Source organism: Diabrotica undecimpunctata, unplaced genomic scaffold (assembly GCF_040954645.1).
Source record: "Diabrotica undecimpunctata isolate CICGRU unplaced genomic scaffold, icDiaUnde3 ctg00002169.1, whole genome shotgun sequence".
Taxonomy (NCBI): Eukaryota; Metazoa; Arthropoda; class Insecta; order Coleoptera; family Chrysomelidae; genus Diabrotica; species Diabrotica undecimpunctata.
In genome coordinates this window covers 1-22,820 of record NW_027313260.1, presented here as the reverse complement: position 1 = coordinate 22,820, position 22,820 = coordinate 1, and the positions used below count along the sequence as shown (strand labels likewise).

The 22,820-nt window shown below is 33.2% G+C and overlaps 1 protein-coding gene across 1 annotated transcript; it reads right to left on the bottom strand.

The window, feature by feature from the left end:
• Positions 1–6,608: 6,608 nt before the first annotated feature.
• Positions 6,609–21,514, bottom strand: LOC140431865 (ethylmalonyl-CoA decarboxylase-like). Its single transcript, XM_072519741.1, has 3 exons — positions 21,390–21,514; positions 8,245–8,412; positions 6,609–7,778 (listed from the first exon to the last, which is right to left on the bottom strand). Exons 1-3 carry the CDS (start codon positions 21,512–21,514, stop codon positions 7,742–7,744), a joined length of 330 nt encoding a protein of 109 aa, XP_072375842.1. The 3' UTR covers positions 6,609–7,741.
• Positions 21,515–22,820: the final 1,306 nt, after the last annotated feature.

Sequence of the window (22,820 nt, the reverse complement as noted above, 5' to 3'; positions counted from 1 at the left end):
ACGCGCTATCTCAGAGTCACCAATGATGTCTCCTCTCGATCAAAACACAGTTCCTTCCTTGATTGATTATGTCCGGCTACCATAAAATCTTTCCCGTTCTCAGCATCGATCCAAACCGCATACCAGCAAACTACTCCTCCGAAAACACAAGCCCAAGCCTCTTTTGACCGGTACTCTTTATTCACAAATTCTCCTTTCTTTCTCAATTAGATCTCGTGGACTATGCAGACTCAAAAGAGGTATTAATCTTCTCGTTTTTGATCTGCTCTCAACTTCCACCTTTTTCACTAACAAACGAAAAACACTGGTACTCCGATTGACTACACGAAAACACGTCTTCTCTTCTGGTCTGCCGGTAACATAATAATCTTTTCAATCTCCCCAAGACAAACCTTCTCAACTCTCTCATTCCCCATCATTCCTTTTTTAACCAATCATAAGCATTCATTTTTTCCCACTTATTTTCGATTTAGAAAATTTCCAACATAATATTTAAAACAAATAAACTACTTTCACTCAAATTACTTTTCAGAAACCATTAACAATTTTGCCTTTTTTCAACAGAAATAAGCTTCCAAATTCTTGTTATCTCATATCTAAATCTAATTCTTATTTACTTTCGAAAAATGTCCACCGCAAAATACAATTACAAAGTTTATTCCTTAAATCTATAATTATACGGGTCCATTGTCCTTTCACTATTCACTCAGTCTTTCACGGAACAATGTTTTCTCTTATGGTCTATTACAAATAAGTACAGGGTTGTATTTTAACTTATATGCCCGCGGTATATTAAAATAATAAAAAAAATTCTGTATTCTATTTCTGATCGATAAACTGATCCATAACAATATATATATATATATATATATATATATATATATATATATATATATATATATATATATATATATATATATATATTATTCGTTATATCTCTCATTTTATTTGCTAGGTCGCATGTTAGGATTCGATCAGTTGTTTATTTTGTACTTAGCCTGAGGCCTTCTGTAAGTCAATAAATCAAAATTTGTCTTATGGTAAATCTATTTTTTATCCATAGTGCCCTATGATATCTCCTATATCGCTATACATTCATTAATAATTAAGATACTGTGTAGTGCCCTACTAGTAATTGCCTTGCTTGTTTTTTTTTTGCCATGTTTAGGATTCGATTAGTTTTTTTATTTTGTATACAGCCAGAAGCCTTCTTTAAGTCAATAAATCAAACTTTTTCTTATAGTTAATCTATTTTTATCTATAGTGCCCTATGGATATATTCTTTTTGCTTGTTTTTTTCTATCTTAATATGTTCGTGATATTCATTCTCTTTCATCACATGCTCCAATCGGATTAAACACAAGGGAGATATAATGCCCTCTTAGCAATGCCGCAATGTGTGTTTTTTTCTGTCTCAACATATTCGCTACCGCTTCTTCTTTTCAATTATGTATCATACGTCACGACCCGACGAACTAATCTATCCCCACCACATAACGCTCAAAAAATCATTTAATTCTACATAATTCAGTTTAACTTGATTTAATTTTATTTAATTCTATTTACCCTTATTTTATTTTATTTAATCTTATTTAGTGTTTATTTTGTTTTTATTTTGGTAAAGCGTTGACGTTTTTTTTAAACGTCATTTTATTTTTATAGTAAGTGTATGTTTCTCTTACCCAGTGACATATAATATACATTATACCTCATTGATCTTACCTTACAATAACTACAGTAACTTATATTTTTAGCAAGTGTCCGAAAAATTAATTAATTCAGATTTCTTTGTTCAGATGGCGTTAGGATTTTATATCTAAACTAATATAATTATTGTGTATTAAATTCTACCTTAAAAATATTAGTAAAATTAATTATTAATTATATTAATATGTAATTAATACAGTATTATTAATTAAATGTATCGTTTCAAGAACAAAATATGATTGAAGTATGGTATTTCATATTTCTTTCCTAGATGTTGTCGTTAGTTTACTGAACAAACGGTGTGACATGTTAGCATAGCCTTTTATATAGATGGTAAAATATTATATATTATGTAGCGAAATAATAGAAGTGATTGATCTTTTTTTGCGATTATTTGAAGGAAAGGAAAACTATTTCCGATATTTGCTAGTGCGGAATATCTATTCTGAGTGAATTATTATCGAGAAGGGTGATTCACAGTAAGTTTTTGTCTCGACAAATTAAGTTTTTTTGCTCAATCATTTTGTTTTTATTTTCTTTTGTAGTTCATATTTAGGACATTCCTTGGAAAGGGATACATGGTTCTTACTATTGCGATGGATGCACTGAATATCAGTATCTTGACACGCATGATCTTAATTTTTGGTTTTTACCACATTTTTATGCAATGTGCTTGGTAATGCGACACTGCGTGGAAATATGTCAAAATTTTAAACATTTATAACACTGCCTGACAATGTGTCCGACCACAACTGTGTTCAAACGAACTATATTTTCATTGCTTGTTTTTTTCTATGTATGTACACATAACTATAAGTGAAATTGTACTTATCTGATTTAACGTTGAAAAGTTTTCGATTAAACTAGATTCATTACTATCCGTTTTACTATTACCAATCACTAACCTATGAAAAGTTTTAGTCACCTAATGGATTCTCTGGAGAAATGGCCTCTCCCATTGGGGGGCTGCTTATGGACTTATTTATTACGCTGAGTCAATAGGAGACTTCGAATCACCTGTACTAATTTAAAATTGAGTTAATTGGTAGAACAAGAAACCAACCAATTTTAATCAATATGTGGCTTTTAACTGTCATAGTTCTATATGGTGTTATAAAGAGTCGGATTATAATGGAGAAGTTGGCCAAACAAAAATACCTGCAGCTAATCCGCGATCCAAAGTTGCCATTTTGTTAATAGTGGCTGATGAAAAAAAAAGTTACAATTCAAATAATATATTTCAGCGCAAAACTATCGGAATTGACAAATGAAGCCGTTGCAACCCCAATTCCCGAGACACAACATATGTACGATATCAGCTGCAGGGAATCCAAAAAGAGTTTCCTTTTAAAAGAAGATTTTAATGTTAAAAAAAGCAAAGTGAAAAAATTTCACCGCAGATTTAGATAACGCAGTACTCAAAATTATCCAATCCCAGAAAGCTATGATAACTTTGTTGAACTCGTAAAAAAGGTATTACGGTTTTCTTTGTCAATGGATCTCTATATTCCTTTGTATATGGTTTTATGAGAAAATTTTGATCCTACTACTATCATGTTTGTGGTGCATGCAAAGTTTATTAATCTCAACACGTTATCGTTTGACTCTTCATATAATCTCTCACGTCCTATAGTTGGCTGCTCCTAGCTCTCGCGTCCTATAATTGCTCTTTGCCAATTTTTCCATCGCCAAGGTCTCCACCAATTATTTTCACGTCATGACGTGGATATCGATCATATCATTTATCCAAAGTGTCGTAGAATTAATCTTTTTCAATGTTTTTTCTTTTCTTCCATTGATGCCTATACACTAAGTCAGCTACAATTGAAGAATTTTTCTTTAACCCTGTGTTGGTCGCATGGTGAGCGCAACGCTCACCATTTTACTTTTTTTCTTAACATTTTTCACAATTTTACTCACATAGGCAAACTGCGCTCATGTAATTCTTCCTACTACTATCAATCGTGTATAGAATGTTTTACGCAGAATTGTGATCGAGCAACCGTCAGTTTATTCCAAGTATTGATTAAACGCAGATGTCGAGAAATGAGCGATTAGCTCACCCGCGACTAACGACGTGACGATTTTGGAAAGCTACACAGCAATTTTTTGTTCGGTTTTTTTTATTGACTTTGTGTTTTAAATCATATAAAAATTAAAATATTATTGTATAATGGATCCTAAAGAAGAGGCCAGACTGTTAAAAATATATGAAGAATTGAAGCAAGAGGATTTGTTACTTGAACAGACGCAAGAGCAAAATTTGGACAATGAAGAAAGAGACATAGATTCAGTAAGAAGTCAGTTCTAATCATGAGACAGACTCAAAGTTTTCGGCTGATGATACGACAAATACTAATTGAACGTTTTGGTCTGAAGATATTCCCAAATATATCGGCAGAGACAAAAAAAACCATTTGGAAAGTTCACCGTGAGCGAAAAACTAGCCGTATTCGACAGCACAATATTATTAGCAAACTACCGGGAGTGAAACATGCGGCAAAGGATGCTAAAATTCCATATGAAAGTTGGAATCTGCTTATAACAGATGATATTATTGAAGAAATTGTGACGTGCACAAATTTGAACCTAGAGAAAATTAGAGGCAACTATACACGCGAACGAGATGTTTTAGATACTGACTGTGACGAAATAAAAGCAGTGTTTGGATTGTTGTACATGGCAGAAGTTTTGAAATCCCGACATACTAACCTAAATGACTTATGGAGCAACGATTCTACAGCACCAGAGTTATTCAAAATGGTAATGCCCCTGAAACGTTTCTATTTGTTGCTTCGAGCACTACGTTTTGATAATATTCACACAAGAGCTGAACGCAAATTAATTGATAAGCTAGCTCCAATAAGAAATATATTTGAGAAATTTATAGAAAGATTGCCAAGCCTGCTACACGCCTGGTGAGAACTGTACTATTGACGAAATGCTGGAGAGTTTCCGTGGAAGGTGCAGCTTCGGGCAATATATCCCGAGTAAACCAAACAAATAAGGGATAAAAATATTTGCCTTGGCTGAGAGTCGTGTATTTTATACTGTGAAAATGGAGATTTACGCAGGAAAGCAGCCTGATGGTCCATTTTGTATTGACAACAGTCCAGCCAGTGTGGTAAAACGATTGTGTGAACCCATTATGAATTCAGGACGAAATTTAACCTGTGATAACTAGTTCACGTCAGTTCCTATGGCCGAAGAATTAAAAAAAAATAACTTTAGTTGGGACAATTAGAAAAAACAAACGTGAAATTCCTGAAATATTTGTTGCAACTAAAGAAACGCCAATTCGTAGCAGGTTATTTGCTTTTGGTCGTGAATGTTTATTAGTTTCGCACGCCCCAAAAAAATAAGAATGTCCCGCTTTTCTCAACCCTCCATGAATATGACGAAATTGACGAGGAAAGTGGTGAAGCTTTCAAACCAGCAGTAGTTACTTTTTACAATCAAACAAAATCGGGAGTAGATTCAGTGGACTAACTGAAGAGTCTTTATTCAGTGGCAAGAATCACATGTAGGTGGCCATTGACTGTTTTTTTTTACTATGCTAAACATCGCTGGAATAAATGGAAACATTATATTTAGGACAAATGTATTAGATTCTTGCCAACCAAGACGTGAGTATCTGAAAATTTTAGCCAGACAACTCATTACCCCACATATACAAAAAAGAGTGGCCCAAAACTTGCCATTTCTGCTAACTTTGCAAATTGAAAAATATCTGAATCTTCCTTTGACACAGAAACGAAATGTTCCTGAGGAAAATCAAGCAGGTGCAAGGTCAAAATGCTCCTATTGTCCCAAGAAAAAAATCGAAAAACAGCGTCAAAATGCGCCAAGCGTTTCAGAGCAATTTGTAAAGAACATGTAATCACCATTTGCACGGAGTGTGAACGCGACGAAGTTCCTGAATCTGAGTAATTTTTTTTATTATTCTAGTTGCTGTTTCAGAATTATGCTTATTTATGTAGATGTACCAAACTTTATATTTTATGTTTTATACCTTTTTGTATTTTGTTAAAAATATTGCCTTGTTTTAACTTTGATAAATCAATCATTATATTTATGCCTTTTGTTTTTTTGACACATAAAAAGTCAAAATAAGTCATATACATGACAAGTGAGCTTCACGCTCACCTGCGACTAATGGTGGTTCATTTAACCATGCGACCAACGCAGGGTTAAGATGTAGATAACATATTCTGTTGTTTATTGATTTAAAATTAAGGACTAGCTGCTGTGCGTTTTTACTGACTCGAAAACCACTGCCAAACTCGTTCTGGAGGAAAAAATGAACGAATAAGAAAAATTACACACACAAGTGTTTTATTTAACCAAAAAAAAATATAGTTAAGTAACTTAGTTACTAAACCAAAAATAAATAAAAATATTTGCAAAAATTGCAAATGTATGCTTTTCAGATGACGAATTTAGTTCATGTACCCAAAAAATTACACATATTCATTGAATTCCAAGCTCTCACTTTTTGTGTGCCTTAAATTGCCCCTCACAAAATATACACTCTGTATCTTGGTCGTTTAGTGTTTCTTGTCCAACTTTATCAAGGTAAACATTATCATTAGCTGAGAACAATTGTTCAGATGCTGAGAAACTGCCTTCACTGCTGGTTTCAGATGTTATTGATTTCTTCTGGATTTTTCTTTGGTTTTTCGGAAATGTTGAACCCTCATTTCCTGAATTTTTTTCCAATGCTTTTCTTTTAACGCTTGTCGCGAGATTTTTGTTAGTCAGTTTTGTAGTGAAAGGGGGGGTAATTATTTGTGATTTTCAATATTTTTGTCCACGAGAGGATGTTTTTTATGGTTATCATTAAAATTGGTATAGGTGATATTGCAAAATATAACATAAATCTTTAGTGAGAAGGCTCCCTGTATTATGACGCCGATGGTTCTATGAACTTTTTGTCAATGAATTTGAAACCGGTAGGTTGTGGTTCCATCAACTTCTCTTGAAGAGAAGCAGAAGCTGCTTCTTTTGGGGAATATTTGTTGGTTTTCGCATCGGAGCGTACGTTTCAATTTGGGGCACAACGACTTATAGCGATGTCATGTTACACGTTTTTTAGCTTCATATTTTTTGGCTATATAGTCTGCGTTCGAAAAAATGTTACGAACAAAGGGATAGATTTCCGTTACTCTAAATCCATTTACGACCCGAATCCAATTTCTTATATCCTCGCTATCGTACGCCTCGAAGCTGCCCATTTAGATTTTATCAAGAGGTTGAAGCTAATATGTGGCATGACGAGTTAGGGAAATTATAGAAACAAAGTCTTCTCTGGCCAAATTAATCACTTCCAAATTACGCGTGTGGCTATAATGGCTATCAGGTATTAGAAGAACAGTAGACTCTTGTGTTCTTCTTCTCATGGCGCCGCCTCCTTTCGAAGGTTGACGAACCAAATTGCAATTGTAGTTTTGGAAACTGCTGCGCGAAAGATTTCTGCGGATGAGCGGTCGAACCATCTCCTCAGGTCTCTCAGCCACTTTCTGGGGTCTTCCTACTGATCTTTTGCCCTGTACTTTTCCTTCCAGTATAATTTGAAGTAATTCATATCTTTCGCCTCTCAACTCATGACCCAAGTATTGCATTTTCCTCTCTTCGATTATTCTTAGTAATTCTTGTTGTTTACACAGTTTACACTCTTGTGTTGGTTACACAAAATTTATAAAATGTTTCATCCATTCTGTAAGCAAATTCTGTTGTATCTAAACGACGTGGGTGAACTGCATATATTGACCCAGGTATAGCATCACACAGTAACTAGTCATTTTGATTTTTTCGGGGAAAAATTAACATAGGGGAATGAATTTACCAGCAAAACTAATTGCTACAACTAAGGTGACAAGGAAACCACACATTGGAAACTCTATTCGGAGAAAAACTATGTTTCTTGTATTCAGTTTCCAAGTTATTAAAATACTCCTGTGTGTTTTTTTTTTGAAGCCTAGAGCTCTAGAAAAGAAAGTTCCAGTGAGTCTTCGAAGTGGGTAGTAGAGAAGTATTATTCCGTCTTAAGAAAGCGCCCAGTTAGCTTCTTCCTGCAATGTTATTTTTAAATTGATAAGTTAATCCAGTTTTGATCTGAAAAAAGAAGGCACAAGTGGTGATTGATCGAAACGTAGACTTGATCCAAAAATGGCTCATATTGGCACATTTCAAAAATTTTTACAAAATCCAACACATCACACTTGAGCAAACATTTTCTACAAACACAAAAAATTCGATAATTAAAACTCGCCGTGAATAAATTTCAGAAATCTGTCGAACGCACTAATGCCACTCTTACGTATAACGAGTTAAGAAAACAAATGCGGAAGGTCGGCATATTAACGAAAGCTTCGCATCCTTAACTTATTTTCGCATCCTTATGTATTTTTAAAAGATGTAGCTACCTATATATTATGTCTAATTTTTGTAAGCACCAAACAGTTAGTTAGCAGGTAATAGTAGTGTTAGTTTTGTGCCAAAACTAAGTAAAGTGAATTATATAAAAACGTCACTTACCTTGTTCCACCGCCCCATGCTGTCGTGATACCCATACGTCCCTGTACAAATCCAAGTTTGGTATTATCAGAAACTAAAATATAATCACAAAATGTACTAATTTCAGCTCCACCTCCTAGAGTTGCTCCGTGAAGTAAACTAACACTAATAAGGGGTAGTTTTCTTATTCTAAAAATAAAAAATACATGGTATTAAAATTAGTAACAAATATTTATTTTGGATTTTTAGTAATCAATTTAAATCGACGATATCAATATATATACTAAAAATTGCATACCCTATATTATTGGATTAATTTTTTTTAAGACAGTTACTGACAAGTTTCAAGCATACTGAAATATTCTAAGGGTAAGAATATATAAAGTTGATAATAATACAGTGACTTTTTTAAAGCGTATGGTGACACATTGAAAGACTAAAGCTACGGTTTGTTATAACAGTGTGCGGCGCACGGCATACACGTACAGCAAAATCTTTTAGTTACGCCACTGGATTCCACAGAATCTGCGCATTGTAAAACAACAGAAACTACGCAATACTATATTGTAAATAGAGGGACATTTCAATTAAGATAACTTTTGCTTGTTAACTTTTTGTTAGATAACTTTTTCTACATAACTTTTGTAAATTTATATTAACCCATTAGCGCCCACCGTTACTATATGGTAACTTAAAACACATGATTTTTAAAAATTCTGCGGTACGCCCATGGAACTAGTCAGCGACATATTTTGAAAACTATCGTTTCTAGGAATACTTCAGGCACCCATAAAACGTAACGGATTCGTATTTTAGTCTTCTCTCAACCGTCGAGAGATAATCATATGACAGTGTGGTTTGAGTTTATAGAAAAAGATGGACGTCCGTTTTGCGTAAGTAATTTTTGACAGTCTTCTAGTAACTATATTTGCATATTTAAAAAAAACTAAGTTTATAATACTCCAACTTATTATAAATTGTTGTATTTTATCAACAATTAAATGTAGCGAATTTGGTAGGAATAGTCAAAGTACGCCGTTACCATATGGTTGCGGTGGGCGCTTACGGAGTCATAATTTAATTTTTTTTTCAGTCGTGGATTTTCGTTAGCAGAAGCGCTAGATATGGTTTACGGTGACGAAAAATTAGCTGAGCAAGTCGATAATATTTTTATAACACCGCCAGATGTAAATGGTGCTGATACAGACGAGGATTCTGCGAATGAAGATGAAGGTGGATTCATAAATAACCTAACAGGTGCTTAGTTGTACAAATAATGATATACGTACATATTATAATTGTTTATTTTTACAGGTAGGCAGCTACGAGCGCAAGCAGAAATACAACTTTCTAGCAACGAAAGGATCGGTACTGACAATGAAGAAGTGCAGATGTAAGTATAACCAGTAATTTTTTAATTTGCTTAGGTTTAAAATTTATTTCTATTACAGTTACAAGCAGTAGTGGAGACACCCGAAAGAGAAACTAGAGCATCGTTTCAACTATGGCAAAATGAAAGAAAAGATGTATTAATGAAAAACTGTGCTTGGGTTCAAGGAGACTTACAGTCTGCAAGTTTTTCGTTTCCAGAAGAAGATTATTCTAGGTATGAAAATCTATCATGTCTTGATATGTTCAGTATATTTTTTGACGATGAGACAGTAAACTACTTAGCGGAAGAATCCCAACGATATGCACAATTTGTAAACCAAACTGACCCATGCATTACATCTGGAGAAATACGTTGTTTTATAGGTATTCTCCTGCTATCGGGGTACAATCCATTACCATCGAAGAGAATGTATTGGGATACTCATGATGATGTAAAGAACACTTTAGTTTCTAATTCAATGAGACGAAATAGATTTCTGCAAATTCAAAGGTTTTTGCATTTCGCAGATAATACAAAGCCTAATATTAGTGACAAAGCATGGAAAATTCGACCATTGATTGACAGAGTAAAAACAAAATGTCTTGAAAATTTTGTTCCAACAAAAAATCTATGATATGACGAGTCTATGATAAAGTATTATGGCCGCCATCAATGTAAACAATTTATACGAAATAAACCAATCCGCTTTGGTTATAAAATGTGGTCGCTAAATACTTCTACTGGATATCTGGTAAACTTTGACCTATACCAAGGAAGAAATCCACTTTCAAATGAACAATACGATAAACTTTTTGGCAAGTGTTCATCCCCTTTGGTGCGAATGCTTGAAGAGATAAATCACTCAGATTTACACTACAATTTACACGTTGACAACCTATTTTCAGGATTTAATTTATTTAGTTACCTACGATTTTTGGGGTACGGCACAATTGGAACAATTAGAGAAAACAGAATTCCATCTAGCTGTCCCTTGGAAAAAAAGAAGGAGTTTTCTAAAAGAAATCGTGGCTATTCACAACATACAATAGAAAAAAACAGCGGTATCTTACTGGTGCGATGGAAAGATAACTCTGTTGTCACAATGGCATCTACGAGTTGTGGTGGTTCAGCATTGGGCACGGTAAAAAGATTTTCTCATGAAGAAAAACGCCATATTCAAGTAAGTCGGCTTCACTGTATTGCTGAATACAATAAAAATATGGGGGGTACCGACTTGATGGATCACGGTGTTTCAACCTACCGAGTAGCAATTCGCAGTAAAAAATGGTACTGGCCAATTGTAACATGGTTGTTGGATGTTGCAGTCCATAATTCATGGCATTTATATAAAAAAAATAAAAAAGATATATCCTTGCTATCGTTTAGGAGAGAATTGGCCCAAGTTCTTCTCGCAAGATATGGAAGTCCTCCCTTATATACAGGAAGACCTACAGACAGAACTTGCCAGATCTTCGTTTTGATCGCATCGATCATTTCGTTACACCAAGCAGTAGAAGGCGATGTGCTGGTGAAGGATGTACAACATCTGGACGAACAATGTGCCAAAAATGCAACGTTGGTTTGTGTGTTAATTGTTTTATAGGATACCACACCAGACGATAAAAATATTCTCAAATAAATATTTAAAAAAAAATTAAAAATTTTTATTTCAACGATCCTAAAAATTCCTTAAGCGCCCAGCGTTACCATATGGTAACATTATGTAATTTTTTAAAAAAAAGGCATGAAACCGAAAAACTTATTTTTTTGGATTAAATTATTAACATTTTCATCTAATTAACCCTAAAAGTAAAGATTTTAAAAAAAAAAACTTGGGCGCTAATGGGTTAAATAAAATAATTTTTAAAAACTATTTTTTTAAACACAAGCTTATAATTGGCGCAGTCAATAGGATACGTGATAGAACTTTTTCGGTTTTTTGGATCAGGCAAGAAAATATACCGTCTAGTCATAGATTATCGAAAGCTTAATCAGAAAACAATTTCTGATAGATATACAATTCCATATATTACAGAAATTTTGGATAAATTAGGAAGAGCACAATATTTTAGCACATAAGATTTGGCCAGTGGATTACACCGAATCGAAATGGATCCAAAATCTGTAGAGAAAACAGCATTCAGCGTAGACAACGGTCACTATGAATTTCTAAGAATGCCTTTTGGTCTCAAAAATTCGCCGTCAACATTCCAACGGGTAATGGACGAAGTACTAAAAGATTTGCAAAACAAAATATGCATGGTCTACATGGATAATATAATTATATTCAGTACTAGCTTACAAGAACATATTCAAAATTTAAAACTAGTATTTCATAAACTACGAGAAGCACGTTTAAAAATTCAACTAGATAAATGTGAGTTTCTACAGAAAGAAATTGAATTTCTTGGTCACGTTGTTACACCAAAAGGAATTAAACCCAATAAAAACAAAATATTAGTTATATAGAATTTTCCAATTCCAAGAACACAAAAACAAATTAAATGTTTTCTAGGTTTTTTAGGATATTATCGCAAATGTATCAAGAACTTCGCTAAAATAACAAAACCATTAACAGTTTGCCTGAAGAAAGACCATAAAATAGAACATATAAAAGAATTTATCGATTGCTTTAATATTTGCAAAAATTCGGTTATATCAGAACCAATTCTGGCCTACCCAGATTTTAACAAAAATTTTGAAATAATGACAGACGCATCCAAATATACCATTGGGGCAGTATTATCACAGGACGGACATCCTATTTCATATGCGTCAAGGACCCTAAATTCAGCAGAGATAAACTATTCTACTATAGAAAAAGAGTTATTAGCTATAGTATGAAGTTGCAAATACTTTAGACCATACTTATTTGGAAGAGAATTTATAATTTTTACAGATCATAAACTACTACAATGGTTATTTTCATTGAAAGAACCTAATTCACGACTAGTGAGATGGAGGAAAATGAATGATGAACAAAAAGGAACCCTTAATAAAGTTGCGGATTGCCTTTCACGAATGGACACCGATAATGAAATAAATGTACTAGAATCTGAATCTTTATATATAAATATTGATGACATAGATGATGTAATACAAAAAGAAATAGAAAACTTATCAGTTCCAAATCAAGAAATTACAGATCAATTGTTTGATCCAAATGACTTTTATCTTCCTGAGTTATGCAATGAAGAAATTTCTGAAATATTATACAGAAAAATACATGAACGAAATGCAAATACCAGCAAAACAAAGCATATATTAAGCAATACAGCACTTCCTAAGTTTAAAGAAACAATTATTGTCAACGATCGTGGGTTGTTGTTGGAAAAAGATAAGGGATTGTATCATAAAAGCACAATTCACAAACCCAGATCTAATAAAATAAACTTTTTACGGGTTCAACAAAATGAAGAAAATAATCGTCTTGACCCTGATACAGATGATATACCAGACGTCTAACCAGGTTAGAGGTGATATCGATATTAGTATAACACCTCTCAAAAACCTTTAACTCCCAATTAAATTAGGCGCATGTAGATTAATTTACAGTAAACATACATTTATCCATTATATAAACTCAAAAGAAATAGTTAGACAAGTAAAGACAATCTCTTAAAGTTATTTTCAAATAATAAAAACTAACGTAGTGAAAGTTAATGCCTCAAATTGTATTTCATATCATGGATTGGCAGAAAACATGTTTTGGCAGAAAGAACAGAAGTTTTAACTAATACGTTAGAGAAAAAATTAGAAAACATCTATCCCCATATTCGAACAAAAAGAGGCCTAATTGATGGCTTAGGTAAAGTTAATAAATACTAATTTGGAAATTTAGATTCAGAAAACGGAGATAGATATGATAAAGGAATAGAACTACTGGAAAATAATCAGAAACAGATTATTCATGAGACGAACTTACAAATATCTTTATATAAAAAACTAATTGATCATTACAAGAAATATCTAGGAATATTTTGGCAAAACCAAGAAAAACTGCAACATAACTTACAAAAGTTCCAATTAGAAATTCAAATTAACTTTGATTGAATTTAAATTGACTTTGAAAATATTTATGCAATTAATAATATGACCAAACAATTAGTACTAATTAGAGAAACAAATATTCCTTTGCATGTGACTCCATTGGCGACCACCTTAGTCATAGCAATTATTCTGTATATTATTAACCAAAGAAGATCAAAACAACGGAACGAGCATGAAATAAAATTACAAGAAGATTCCGGCATTGACGAAAATTCCAGAAACCAGTATCCCAAAAATAATTCCATTATTTTTCGGACTCAGTGAGGGAGGAGTTACGCCACTGGATTCCATAGAATCTGCACATTGTAGGACAATAGAAACTATGCAATATTATATTATAAATAGAGGGACATATCAATTAAGATAACTTTTGTTTGTTAACTTTTTGTTAGATAACGTTTGCTACAGTACTTTTGTAAATTTATATTAAACAAAATAATTTTTAAAAACTCCTTTTGTAAAAACAAAGTTATAATTTGTTATACTCCACTCACGGCAGTTTTGGGTGAGTCAGTTTGTTAGATTAGTTCGCATAGCTACATTATATTCTGTCGCGCTTAAAACAAACTTAGAAATTAGTTTCACGTTTGTTCTCTTAAAGATACGTTTAGAAAAAAGAATTCTCGCAAACTTAACGCAACAATTTTATTACTTCAAGAAGAGGAGGAAGAACAAGAGTTGATATGTTATGTCTGAAACTTTTACTTTTCACCTGATATATTGGAGAATGCTATTTCATTTCTTTGATTTTAACGAAGGTGCGCAGCGTTCGACTGACTATGAGTAATGATCTGAGGGAATCCTTTGGTGTATTATCTAAACCATTTAATATCCACTAACTGTATAAAATGAATATTTTCAAGATCCTAAAAACCTATGGTTATTTGTTGATTTAGAGTATCTAGAATTTTATAATAGGGCGACTTGTGACTATCAAAAATTTCATCTTGTGTGGCCGTTTTTCGTTAGTGCCCTACACGACGTTCAGTAGGAACAGTTCCTCTTAATACAGCTATGTTAAGAAATTGTCTGAATTCATTTTCATTACATTTGCCATTTAGCGGTGTGTCCATATTCCTTATCTAGCTAGCACAAAAGCTCGTATCTACAGATTTCTTCTGTAACACACCAAATAATATATTTGTATGGCTAAAGGTATCATTAAAAATTACCACCAAAGGGGCAAACTCAAAATTTTTTAATTTACTTAAAAAAACATCGCTTTGCCTTACTGACGCTGGATCAGATGAAACACCTTCTAAAATTTGTTGGAAAACTTGTTTCAAAGAATGCCACTGACCGTGTATCATTCTAAGTATTTTGGAATTAGACGTCTATTCGTGTTACAACGAAATTAGGAATTCTCCTTCTACTTCAGAAAACTAATGTCGCTTAGACAAACTTTCAATTAACAAAGGCAATCCACTAATTGTTGCAAAAAAAAATCGGCACTTAGAACTGAAGTTGCAGCTTTGTTGAAGCACCAAATTCAAGCCATGTGTTAAGCAGTGAACGAAAACTGTTCGCGGTGCAAATTCTTTTATTTTCACATGAAGACCATTATGATGCCCTGATATTACACTTACTCCATCAAAACACTGGCCAATGAGTTCTGAAGGCAATTCGACATGAGATTAAAGAAAGTTTCTGGACTCCGAATCAAACTAAGGTCGAAGAACCCCAAAAATCGTTCTACTAGTTGTCCAAAATTATTATTTTGGAAAATATATTTCATATTATTTGTATAATAATAATAATAATATTACATTGTGATTTCTGGGTAATATCAGTATAATGCAGCGAAATAGCTGTCTAATGATGTACCGGTCTATTCCTTATTTAAAATTAAGGGTTTGTGGTACTGGAATAAAGGGAATTGACAAATGGCAGATATTTGTATCGAAAAAAGATGACCCTCTGGAATAAAAATCTACCTGTTTCAACATTTTTACAAAATCAAATGCTGCTAAATACCAGGATGGACCCGTTTGAGTGGCCAACCCCGTATATATATGTATATATAGATATTATGTATTGCTACTAAAAATTATCTAGCTTAAAGAAAAACCGATGCAACATACACTTGTTTTCGTATACCTATAAGAGTTCACTATTTTTTTTGTATTTTGTACCATTATGGCCACTGTAACGGTATTAATTTCCAAGTCAAAATTCCATATTTTGCTTTGATAATAATGACTGTAGTTTATAACTTTTATGCAAAACGTTAACCTACTTCTTAGTGAAGGTCTAGCTATAAGTGGGAATACATGTAACAGAGATGATACATTGTTTTACACACTAAATTTAAATAACATAATTAGCTTAAATTTAGAATATTAATCCACAGATATAAATCTATTTTAATGTGTAAAGAATGAAAATAGTGTTATTATACCTATGAATAGAAAACATCCCATCTACTGAAAAAAATTATAATTAAAACTCTAGCAAATTTGTTGCTTGTTACGATATTAGAAGTCATAGTAAATAAAATAAATTTTAAGTAACTTTGTTATGGATGCCAGAGCATAAATCAATTGTTATTAACTATATTTCTGATCTTCTTCTTCTTCCTATGCCGTCCCCATTAACGGAGGTTGGCGACCACATTTCTAAAATTATCTCTGTCTTTTGCAACGTGGAATAATTCGTCTACAGTCATGTTTGTCCAGTCTCGAATATTTCGCAGCCATGACTTCCTCTTTCTACCTATTCACTTTTTGCCATCGACTCTACCCTGCATGATGACCTGCAGAAGACTATATTTATTATTTCTTAGTATGTGTCCAAGGTATGCAGTCTTGCGTACTTTTATCGTTCTCAACAATATATATTTCTGATAGTCTTGCATAAATAGAAGCTAGTAGAAGCATTTTATCGTACCAGAACTATTCTAAAGTATACAAAAAGCTACAGTGTGACAAATATTAGAAAATAGGAAAAATAATCTGGTACAGCATACTAGAAAAGTATTTCAGTTCAATTCATTAAAAAAAAGTTACTACAATCTTCTTCTCGCTACCAACTACCCCTAGTGTCATATCATTTGCTTACTATTAGCGGAGGCTGACGTGTCCAGTTGCAGGAAGCTACAAGCCTCCTTAAATATATCTTCTTTACCTAGCTTTGCTAAATGAATGGAATGTCTAACCCAGGTTTCATCCTTCTCGTCAGATAATCGGCCCTTTAGGTTATGTATCAATCTAAGTAGGTTAGACGTAGGTTACTTTTAAGTCTACAGTAACCAATAAATGTACTGACTATCCAGAAGCATCTTCCCTATGACAGACTACCCGATTCCTTAAGACTACCTAGAGTACTAAAGGATACTTTAGTCACAAGTTTATGGACCAGAAGCAGCGGGGTCAAACCCCGTCTGGCAAGGATATCGTCCCGTTTGTTCCACTCTGCACCTTATTTTCTCGGTACACATATCAGGTTAACTTTGTTGATTAACGCACTGGCAAATCACTTTTAATACTCTCTACCCATTAGAGCTACCTTACTGCCAGAGCAAATAGAGATGGTCCTACAAAGGTAAGTCCTATCAACTATCTCCTAAGCACAGACTTCTTTTTCTTAAAGTGTCATGTTTTTGCTCAAACGGTGACTATTATCATATTTATAAGTTTTTAAATTTTTTTTTTACTTATTCAGTTTTTTTACTTGAAGAGTCCATGTTTTGCAACCATTAAATAGGATCATCTAAACATAACAACTGACAACCATTTTTTGAAGATTTAATGACAGATTTCTATTACACAAAGTTGTTTTTCACGTCATAAATGCCCTAAATGATATTTCAATCCATGTTATCCCTCATCAAAGTCTAAATTTGTTTAACAAGCTACCTAGGTATTTATATAACTTTAACACGTTCTACTTTCTCTACACCGGTCCAAATTTGCTGTTGAGCTATATGTATTTTGCCAACTGCCATCCACTTTGTTTTATTAGTTTAATTTTGAGACCTTCTCTTTTATCTTCCGTCGTTTATTAAGTTTTTGGGTTTAACAGTTTTTAAAGATCAAATAAAAGGTTCATTGGCCAATCTGATATTTTTTAATATTTCTCCATCAATTTTTATTCCTTCTGATTTTGATCAGACGTTTCTTTTACAGTTTCTTTTACTTATAGTCTACAGATATTTAGAACTTTTCCATAGAAAATTAGGTCACTGGTATGGCCGATGGCCTTCCTTCTGATAGAGGCAACCACAACAAGAGCTATCTCATGCACTATCCAACCGCTATACTAGAAAAGTCCTTCTAGATCAGTAACACGACGTTATCAGTGTAAGTTTGGGCATGCATACTTTGCTGGCCGTGTAAACAATCGCTTAAGGATGCTGATGAAGATCCGTCACCACAGCAGAAGATAGAGAAGCCGATATCCAAATGCAATAACCTCATAAAGAGACCTCTCGGCCACCACAAAAGTCAATAGTAGCTCAATCAAAGGTGAACTTAATATCAGTGATGATACCCAGATCGTACTGATTTAGATTGGATACCCATTCTATCTTGCATTATTATATCCTATTCTGTACATACAGATGATTACTCGTCGTTTTTGCACAGATGATTGCTCCTCAGTTTTTCTTACTCTTATTAAAAGTTTTCCAGGAAAAGCCATAGGGAAATAAAAAGACTTTTATTACCAATAACAGATGAGCTGGTACCGAGGAAAAACTACAGTGCAAGTCTCAGTATCGTGTTATAAGTAACCAATACTAGAGAAAAGATGAACCAAAAAGCACAATTCACAAGAGTCCTGGCAAGAAATTAACATTCAGAAAATCTATACATCCGATATAATAACACATTTGGGGAGTTAAATGAGTAAAAAACTTTACTATATATCTAGTATTTTGTCTTGTTTATAGATCTAATTAAAAAGATTATGATGAGATTCCCGTCATATTATTGATATATATTCCCTCTATATTATTATAGTCTACTACTTTTGACAGACCACTTATCTATTCTCATGACTAAAAATAGGACATAGCATTAAGTACTAGAACCAGAACATCACCTACAAGAGTTTCAAAAAGAAAAATTTAAGAGATTTATAAATATCTAAGAAGCAGAAAGCATTCGGTACCAGGCAATCTCCCCTTGAAACTTTTAGAATATGGGACAGAAAAGCTTTTACAGTTTTAGAAAACACTTTTAGACAAGTTTAACCATTTAGCAGATCTTTTTCAGAAGTGCTTAAATGATATTACAATTCCCGTCAAACGGCAAACTGCCTACATAACCACAATTCATAAGAAGGAAAGTAAAGATAAAGGTGATATCTATAGAGCAAGATAATACACACGATATTATTTATTCTCCATCCCCAAATAATAAATAAAATGGTGGGGAGAAGCCACCAAACTCAACTTGTATATGTGTATCTTAGAAAAACATAAAATCTTGTTTAAGAATACGCTAGCAAGTTCCATATGAAAGATCTACCTGTTGATGTAAATGCCGCATTAATGTATGGGCTTGATCTGCAATAACTGTTCTGAATAGTTCGATGTTTACTTTAGTTCGCACTTTAGGTCTGCCTGCCACTGGCTTTAGTTACGTTTACGCCACAGTTACGCCTCCCGTTCCTCTATAAACATCTACAACGTGACGAATAGTTCCGCAAAAGACGTCATAAGGAACCGCAACATTGGAAAATTCTTTAACAAAATCTTCAAAAGCATCTTGGTTTGAGTAAACTTATTCTCCTTTAATTCTTTGGCCATTTCTAAAATACATTTCGGGTATAGATCGTTTTTTTTTTCATTCGTGAAAACCATTTTTAATAGTAATTTTGAGTACTAAAATTTGAAAAGTCAAAGTTGACTGACAAGTATATCTGGATTAATGATTGACATACGCTGTATAGCTATGTCTATCATTCATAGTCCACTATGATGACAATAATTTTGCTTTAGTGGATAGTATGCCTTGCATATGACTAGACTGCTCTTCTCGATGGAATAATGCAGTCATTACTTTATTACACAAGCAAGGAGACAACAGATTTAAAAAACGACCGTCCTATCAGATTGTATTCACAAATATAAACTTTTTACAAAAATTATCAAAAAAAGACTGGATGCTAAATTAGACTTCTATCAGCCTAGACAACAAGCATAATTTAGATTGGGATACAGTTTTATGACAACTTACTAGTAATAAAGAATCTGATAGAGAAGTCTGTAGAATACAACAAACCATTGGCACTGACATTTTTTGACTACAAGAAAGCATTCAATACCATAAGCCATTAGAAAATGTTAAAAGAATTGACAGAATGCCGAATAGACCATCTCTTCACTAACATAGTCAAATATATCAAATGTACCAAAATGCCACAGCTAGAGTAAGACTATCTGAACAAGAAACAAATAAATTCTGTATACAGCGAGAAGTACGGCAAGGAGACACAGTCTCACCAAAGCTATTCACGACTCTTTTAGAACATACTTGTAAGAAGGCACATCTAAACGGGCATGGTATCAACATAAATGGAGAGAAGCTTAGTCATTTGAGATTTGCAGATGACATCGTCCTTATAGTCGATTGTATGGATGATGCTAGGTCGGACTAAAGATTAATATGAACAAGACGCAAATAATGAATAATCTGGTGCTAAATCGAAATGTTGCTGTTGATGGAAAGAATATTGTGCAGAATACATCGTATAAGTACCTAGAACATGAAATTCGGTTGGACAGAGATAACCAGACATGTGAGCTCCCCCGTCGCATAGGATTAGCCTGGACAGCGTTTGGTAAATTAAACTATGTATTTAAATCGGATCTACCCATATGCCTTAAAAGGAAAATTTTTGACCAATGTGTGTTACCTGTATTCACTTATGGAGCGGAAACATTAACACTCACAAAAAAGGTAACTAATAAGATTCGCGTTACTCAGATGGCTATGGAGTACCAGATGTTGGGTGTCTCACTGAAACACCGAATCCCAACGAAGAAATACGTCGTAGAACAAAAATAACAGACGCTATCGAAAAAATCGAGTCGATAAAATGGAATTGGATAGGAGACATCGCCAGATTATCAGACAACCAATAGACAAAACGTATTTTAGAGTGGAGAGCAAGGCAAGAAGCAATACGGAGCAGAGGACGCCCACCAACTAGATGGATTGACGACCTGATGCGTGTATATATATATATATATATATATATATATATATATATATATATATATATATATATATATATATATATATGTATATATATATATATATATCTATTATATATATATTTATATATGTATATAAATATATATATCTATATATATATATATATATATATATATATATATATATATATATATATATATGAATTATTATTACATTCTACTAATGATGATAAATATTAACTTTTTCTTAATTACTATTTAAATGGGACTTACCACAAGAGAAAGTGAGAAATACTCACAAATAATGGTTAAAGTACGTTTATTGACGTTTCAATTTCCACTTCGGAAACGAAAAATCGTTTTGAGAACGATTTCCGAAGTGGAAATTGAAACGTCAATAAACGTACTTTAACCTTTAATTGTGGCTTAGTCCCATTTAAATAGTAATTACTTTAAAATATCACAAGAAAATAGCTCCAGAACAATATTAACTTTTTCTTTATGCCATAAACCTTAATAGTACTTACTTACTTTTAAGTATATTGTGCATGTAATAACTCATATAGTAACCTGCAGTACTATTACTTTCTTTTTTGCAAATCTAAATCTCCTCCAGCACAAAAATTTGGTCCTTCGCCATATAGTATTAAAGCTTTTCCATTTTTCCAATTTTCTAATTCCAGAACACATTTGAAGAAATCTACATACATTTTACCTAATAATGAGTTAAAAAATCAGAAAAAAACCATTGGTAGAATATTAAATATATATCATTTAAAACAAGTCAATTACTTTATTCTATTCAGTTATAAATGTACGGTAAAGTTAGCTGTATTACAGTCCAGTTGTCACCTCGTGTTATTATTAAAGTATAAACCAAAATGGACTGTGTTATAGATCAGTTGTATTAGTAAACAGGAACTCTTAAAGCATTTCAGGTAATAGATGAAATGCAATGCAAAAAAATCTATGTAATCTTAGTGAGTCTGCTTGATGGTTCGATTGGCTGGCAGGAACATTTTAACATGTTTGGACTACGAAGTTCATGGTTCGAACACAGCTCCAGATTGAAATTTTAATTTAAACGTAGTACATATCATCTACTACTTTGAACTGGTAGTCACAAGTGTATAAAAATTGTCGATTGATGAGTTGGACGTTGAGAGACAAGGGCTTAAGGGATGTGGAAAAGCATATTAATATTCCCGACGTTCAATCCGGCTTCCGACGTCATCTATCCAGCCTTGATAACCTTGTTCTTTTTCAAACACACATTTTTCAAGCAATCAACAATCAACAAGATGTCGTAGCTACTATATTTGACATTGAAGGGGCATTTGATTCAATCTCCAGAAAAGCAATAATTGACAAACTCTCCTACTATAATTTAGATGGTAATATTCTCTCATTTGTAAAAAACTTTCCAACTGGAAGTCCTTACTAATGATAAACTTATTCAATCTCTTTCTCAAATTCAAGGTGCTCCTCAAGGATCTGTATTAAGTACAACTCTATTTATTCTTGCAATCAATGAAATTTGCAGGTCTTTTCCTGCTCCCATCAAATATGTTCAATACGCTGATAACCTAATCATTAACTGCCATGGTAAATAGCGGAAAAAAATCTGTCCCCACCACATGTAAACTTATACAAAGTGCAGTAAATCTACTTCAAGATAGATCTAGCGAACTAGGATTATCACTCTCTCGGGGCAAAACCCAAACAAAATTAATAAAATTTTCCAGAATGACCTCCACTCCCTTACCCCAAATTTTATTCAATAATTCTCCACTTTCTCGGTTTGATATTCGGTAAAATTCTCGGTTTGATATCTGACTCCAGATTAAATTTGAAGAATCAAATCTCTGAACTTAAAACTAATTGTTTTAAACGTTCTTAAAACCCTCAGTCATCTTCAATGGGGTGCCGATGAAACTACTTTATTAAGAGTCTACAGAGCCCTCATCAGATCTAATCTCGACTACGGTAGCTTTGTCTATACTCTGAGATAGCGCG

What these genes read in the sequence shown, in the direction of transcription:
- LOC140431865 (XM_072519741.1), bottom strand. Translation starts at nt 21,514, where the DNA reads ATGTATGTAGATTTCTTCAAATGTGTTCTGGAATTAGAAAATTGGAAA. An exon ending in TTAGATTTGCAAAAAAGAAA is followed by an intron (nt 8,413 to 21,389) that starts GTAATAGTACTG and finishes TTTTATTTTTAG; the next exon opens with AATAAGAAAACTACCCCTTA. An exon ending in GCATGGGGCGGTGGAACAAG is followed by an intron (nt 7,779 to 8,244) that starts GTAAGTGACGTT and finishes ATAACATTGCAG; the next exon opens with GAAGAAGCTAACTGGGCGCT.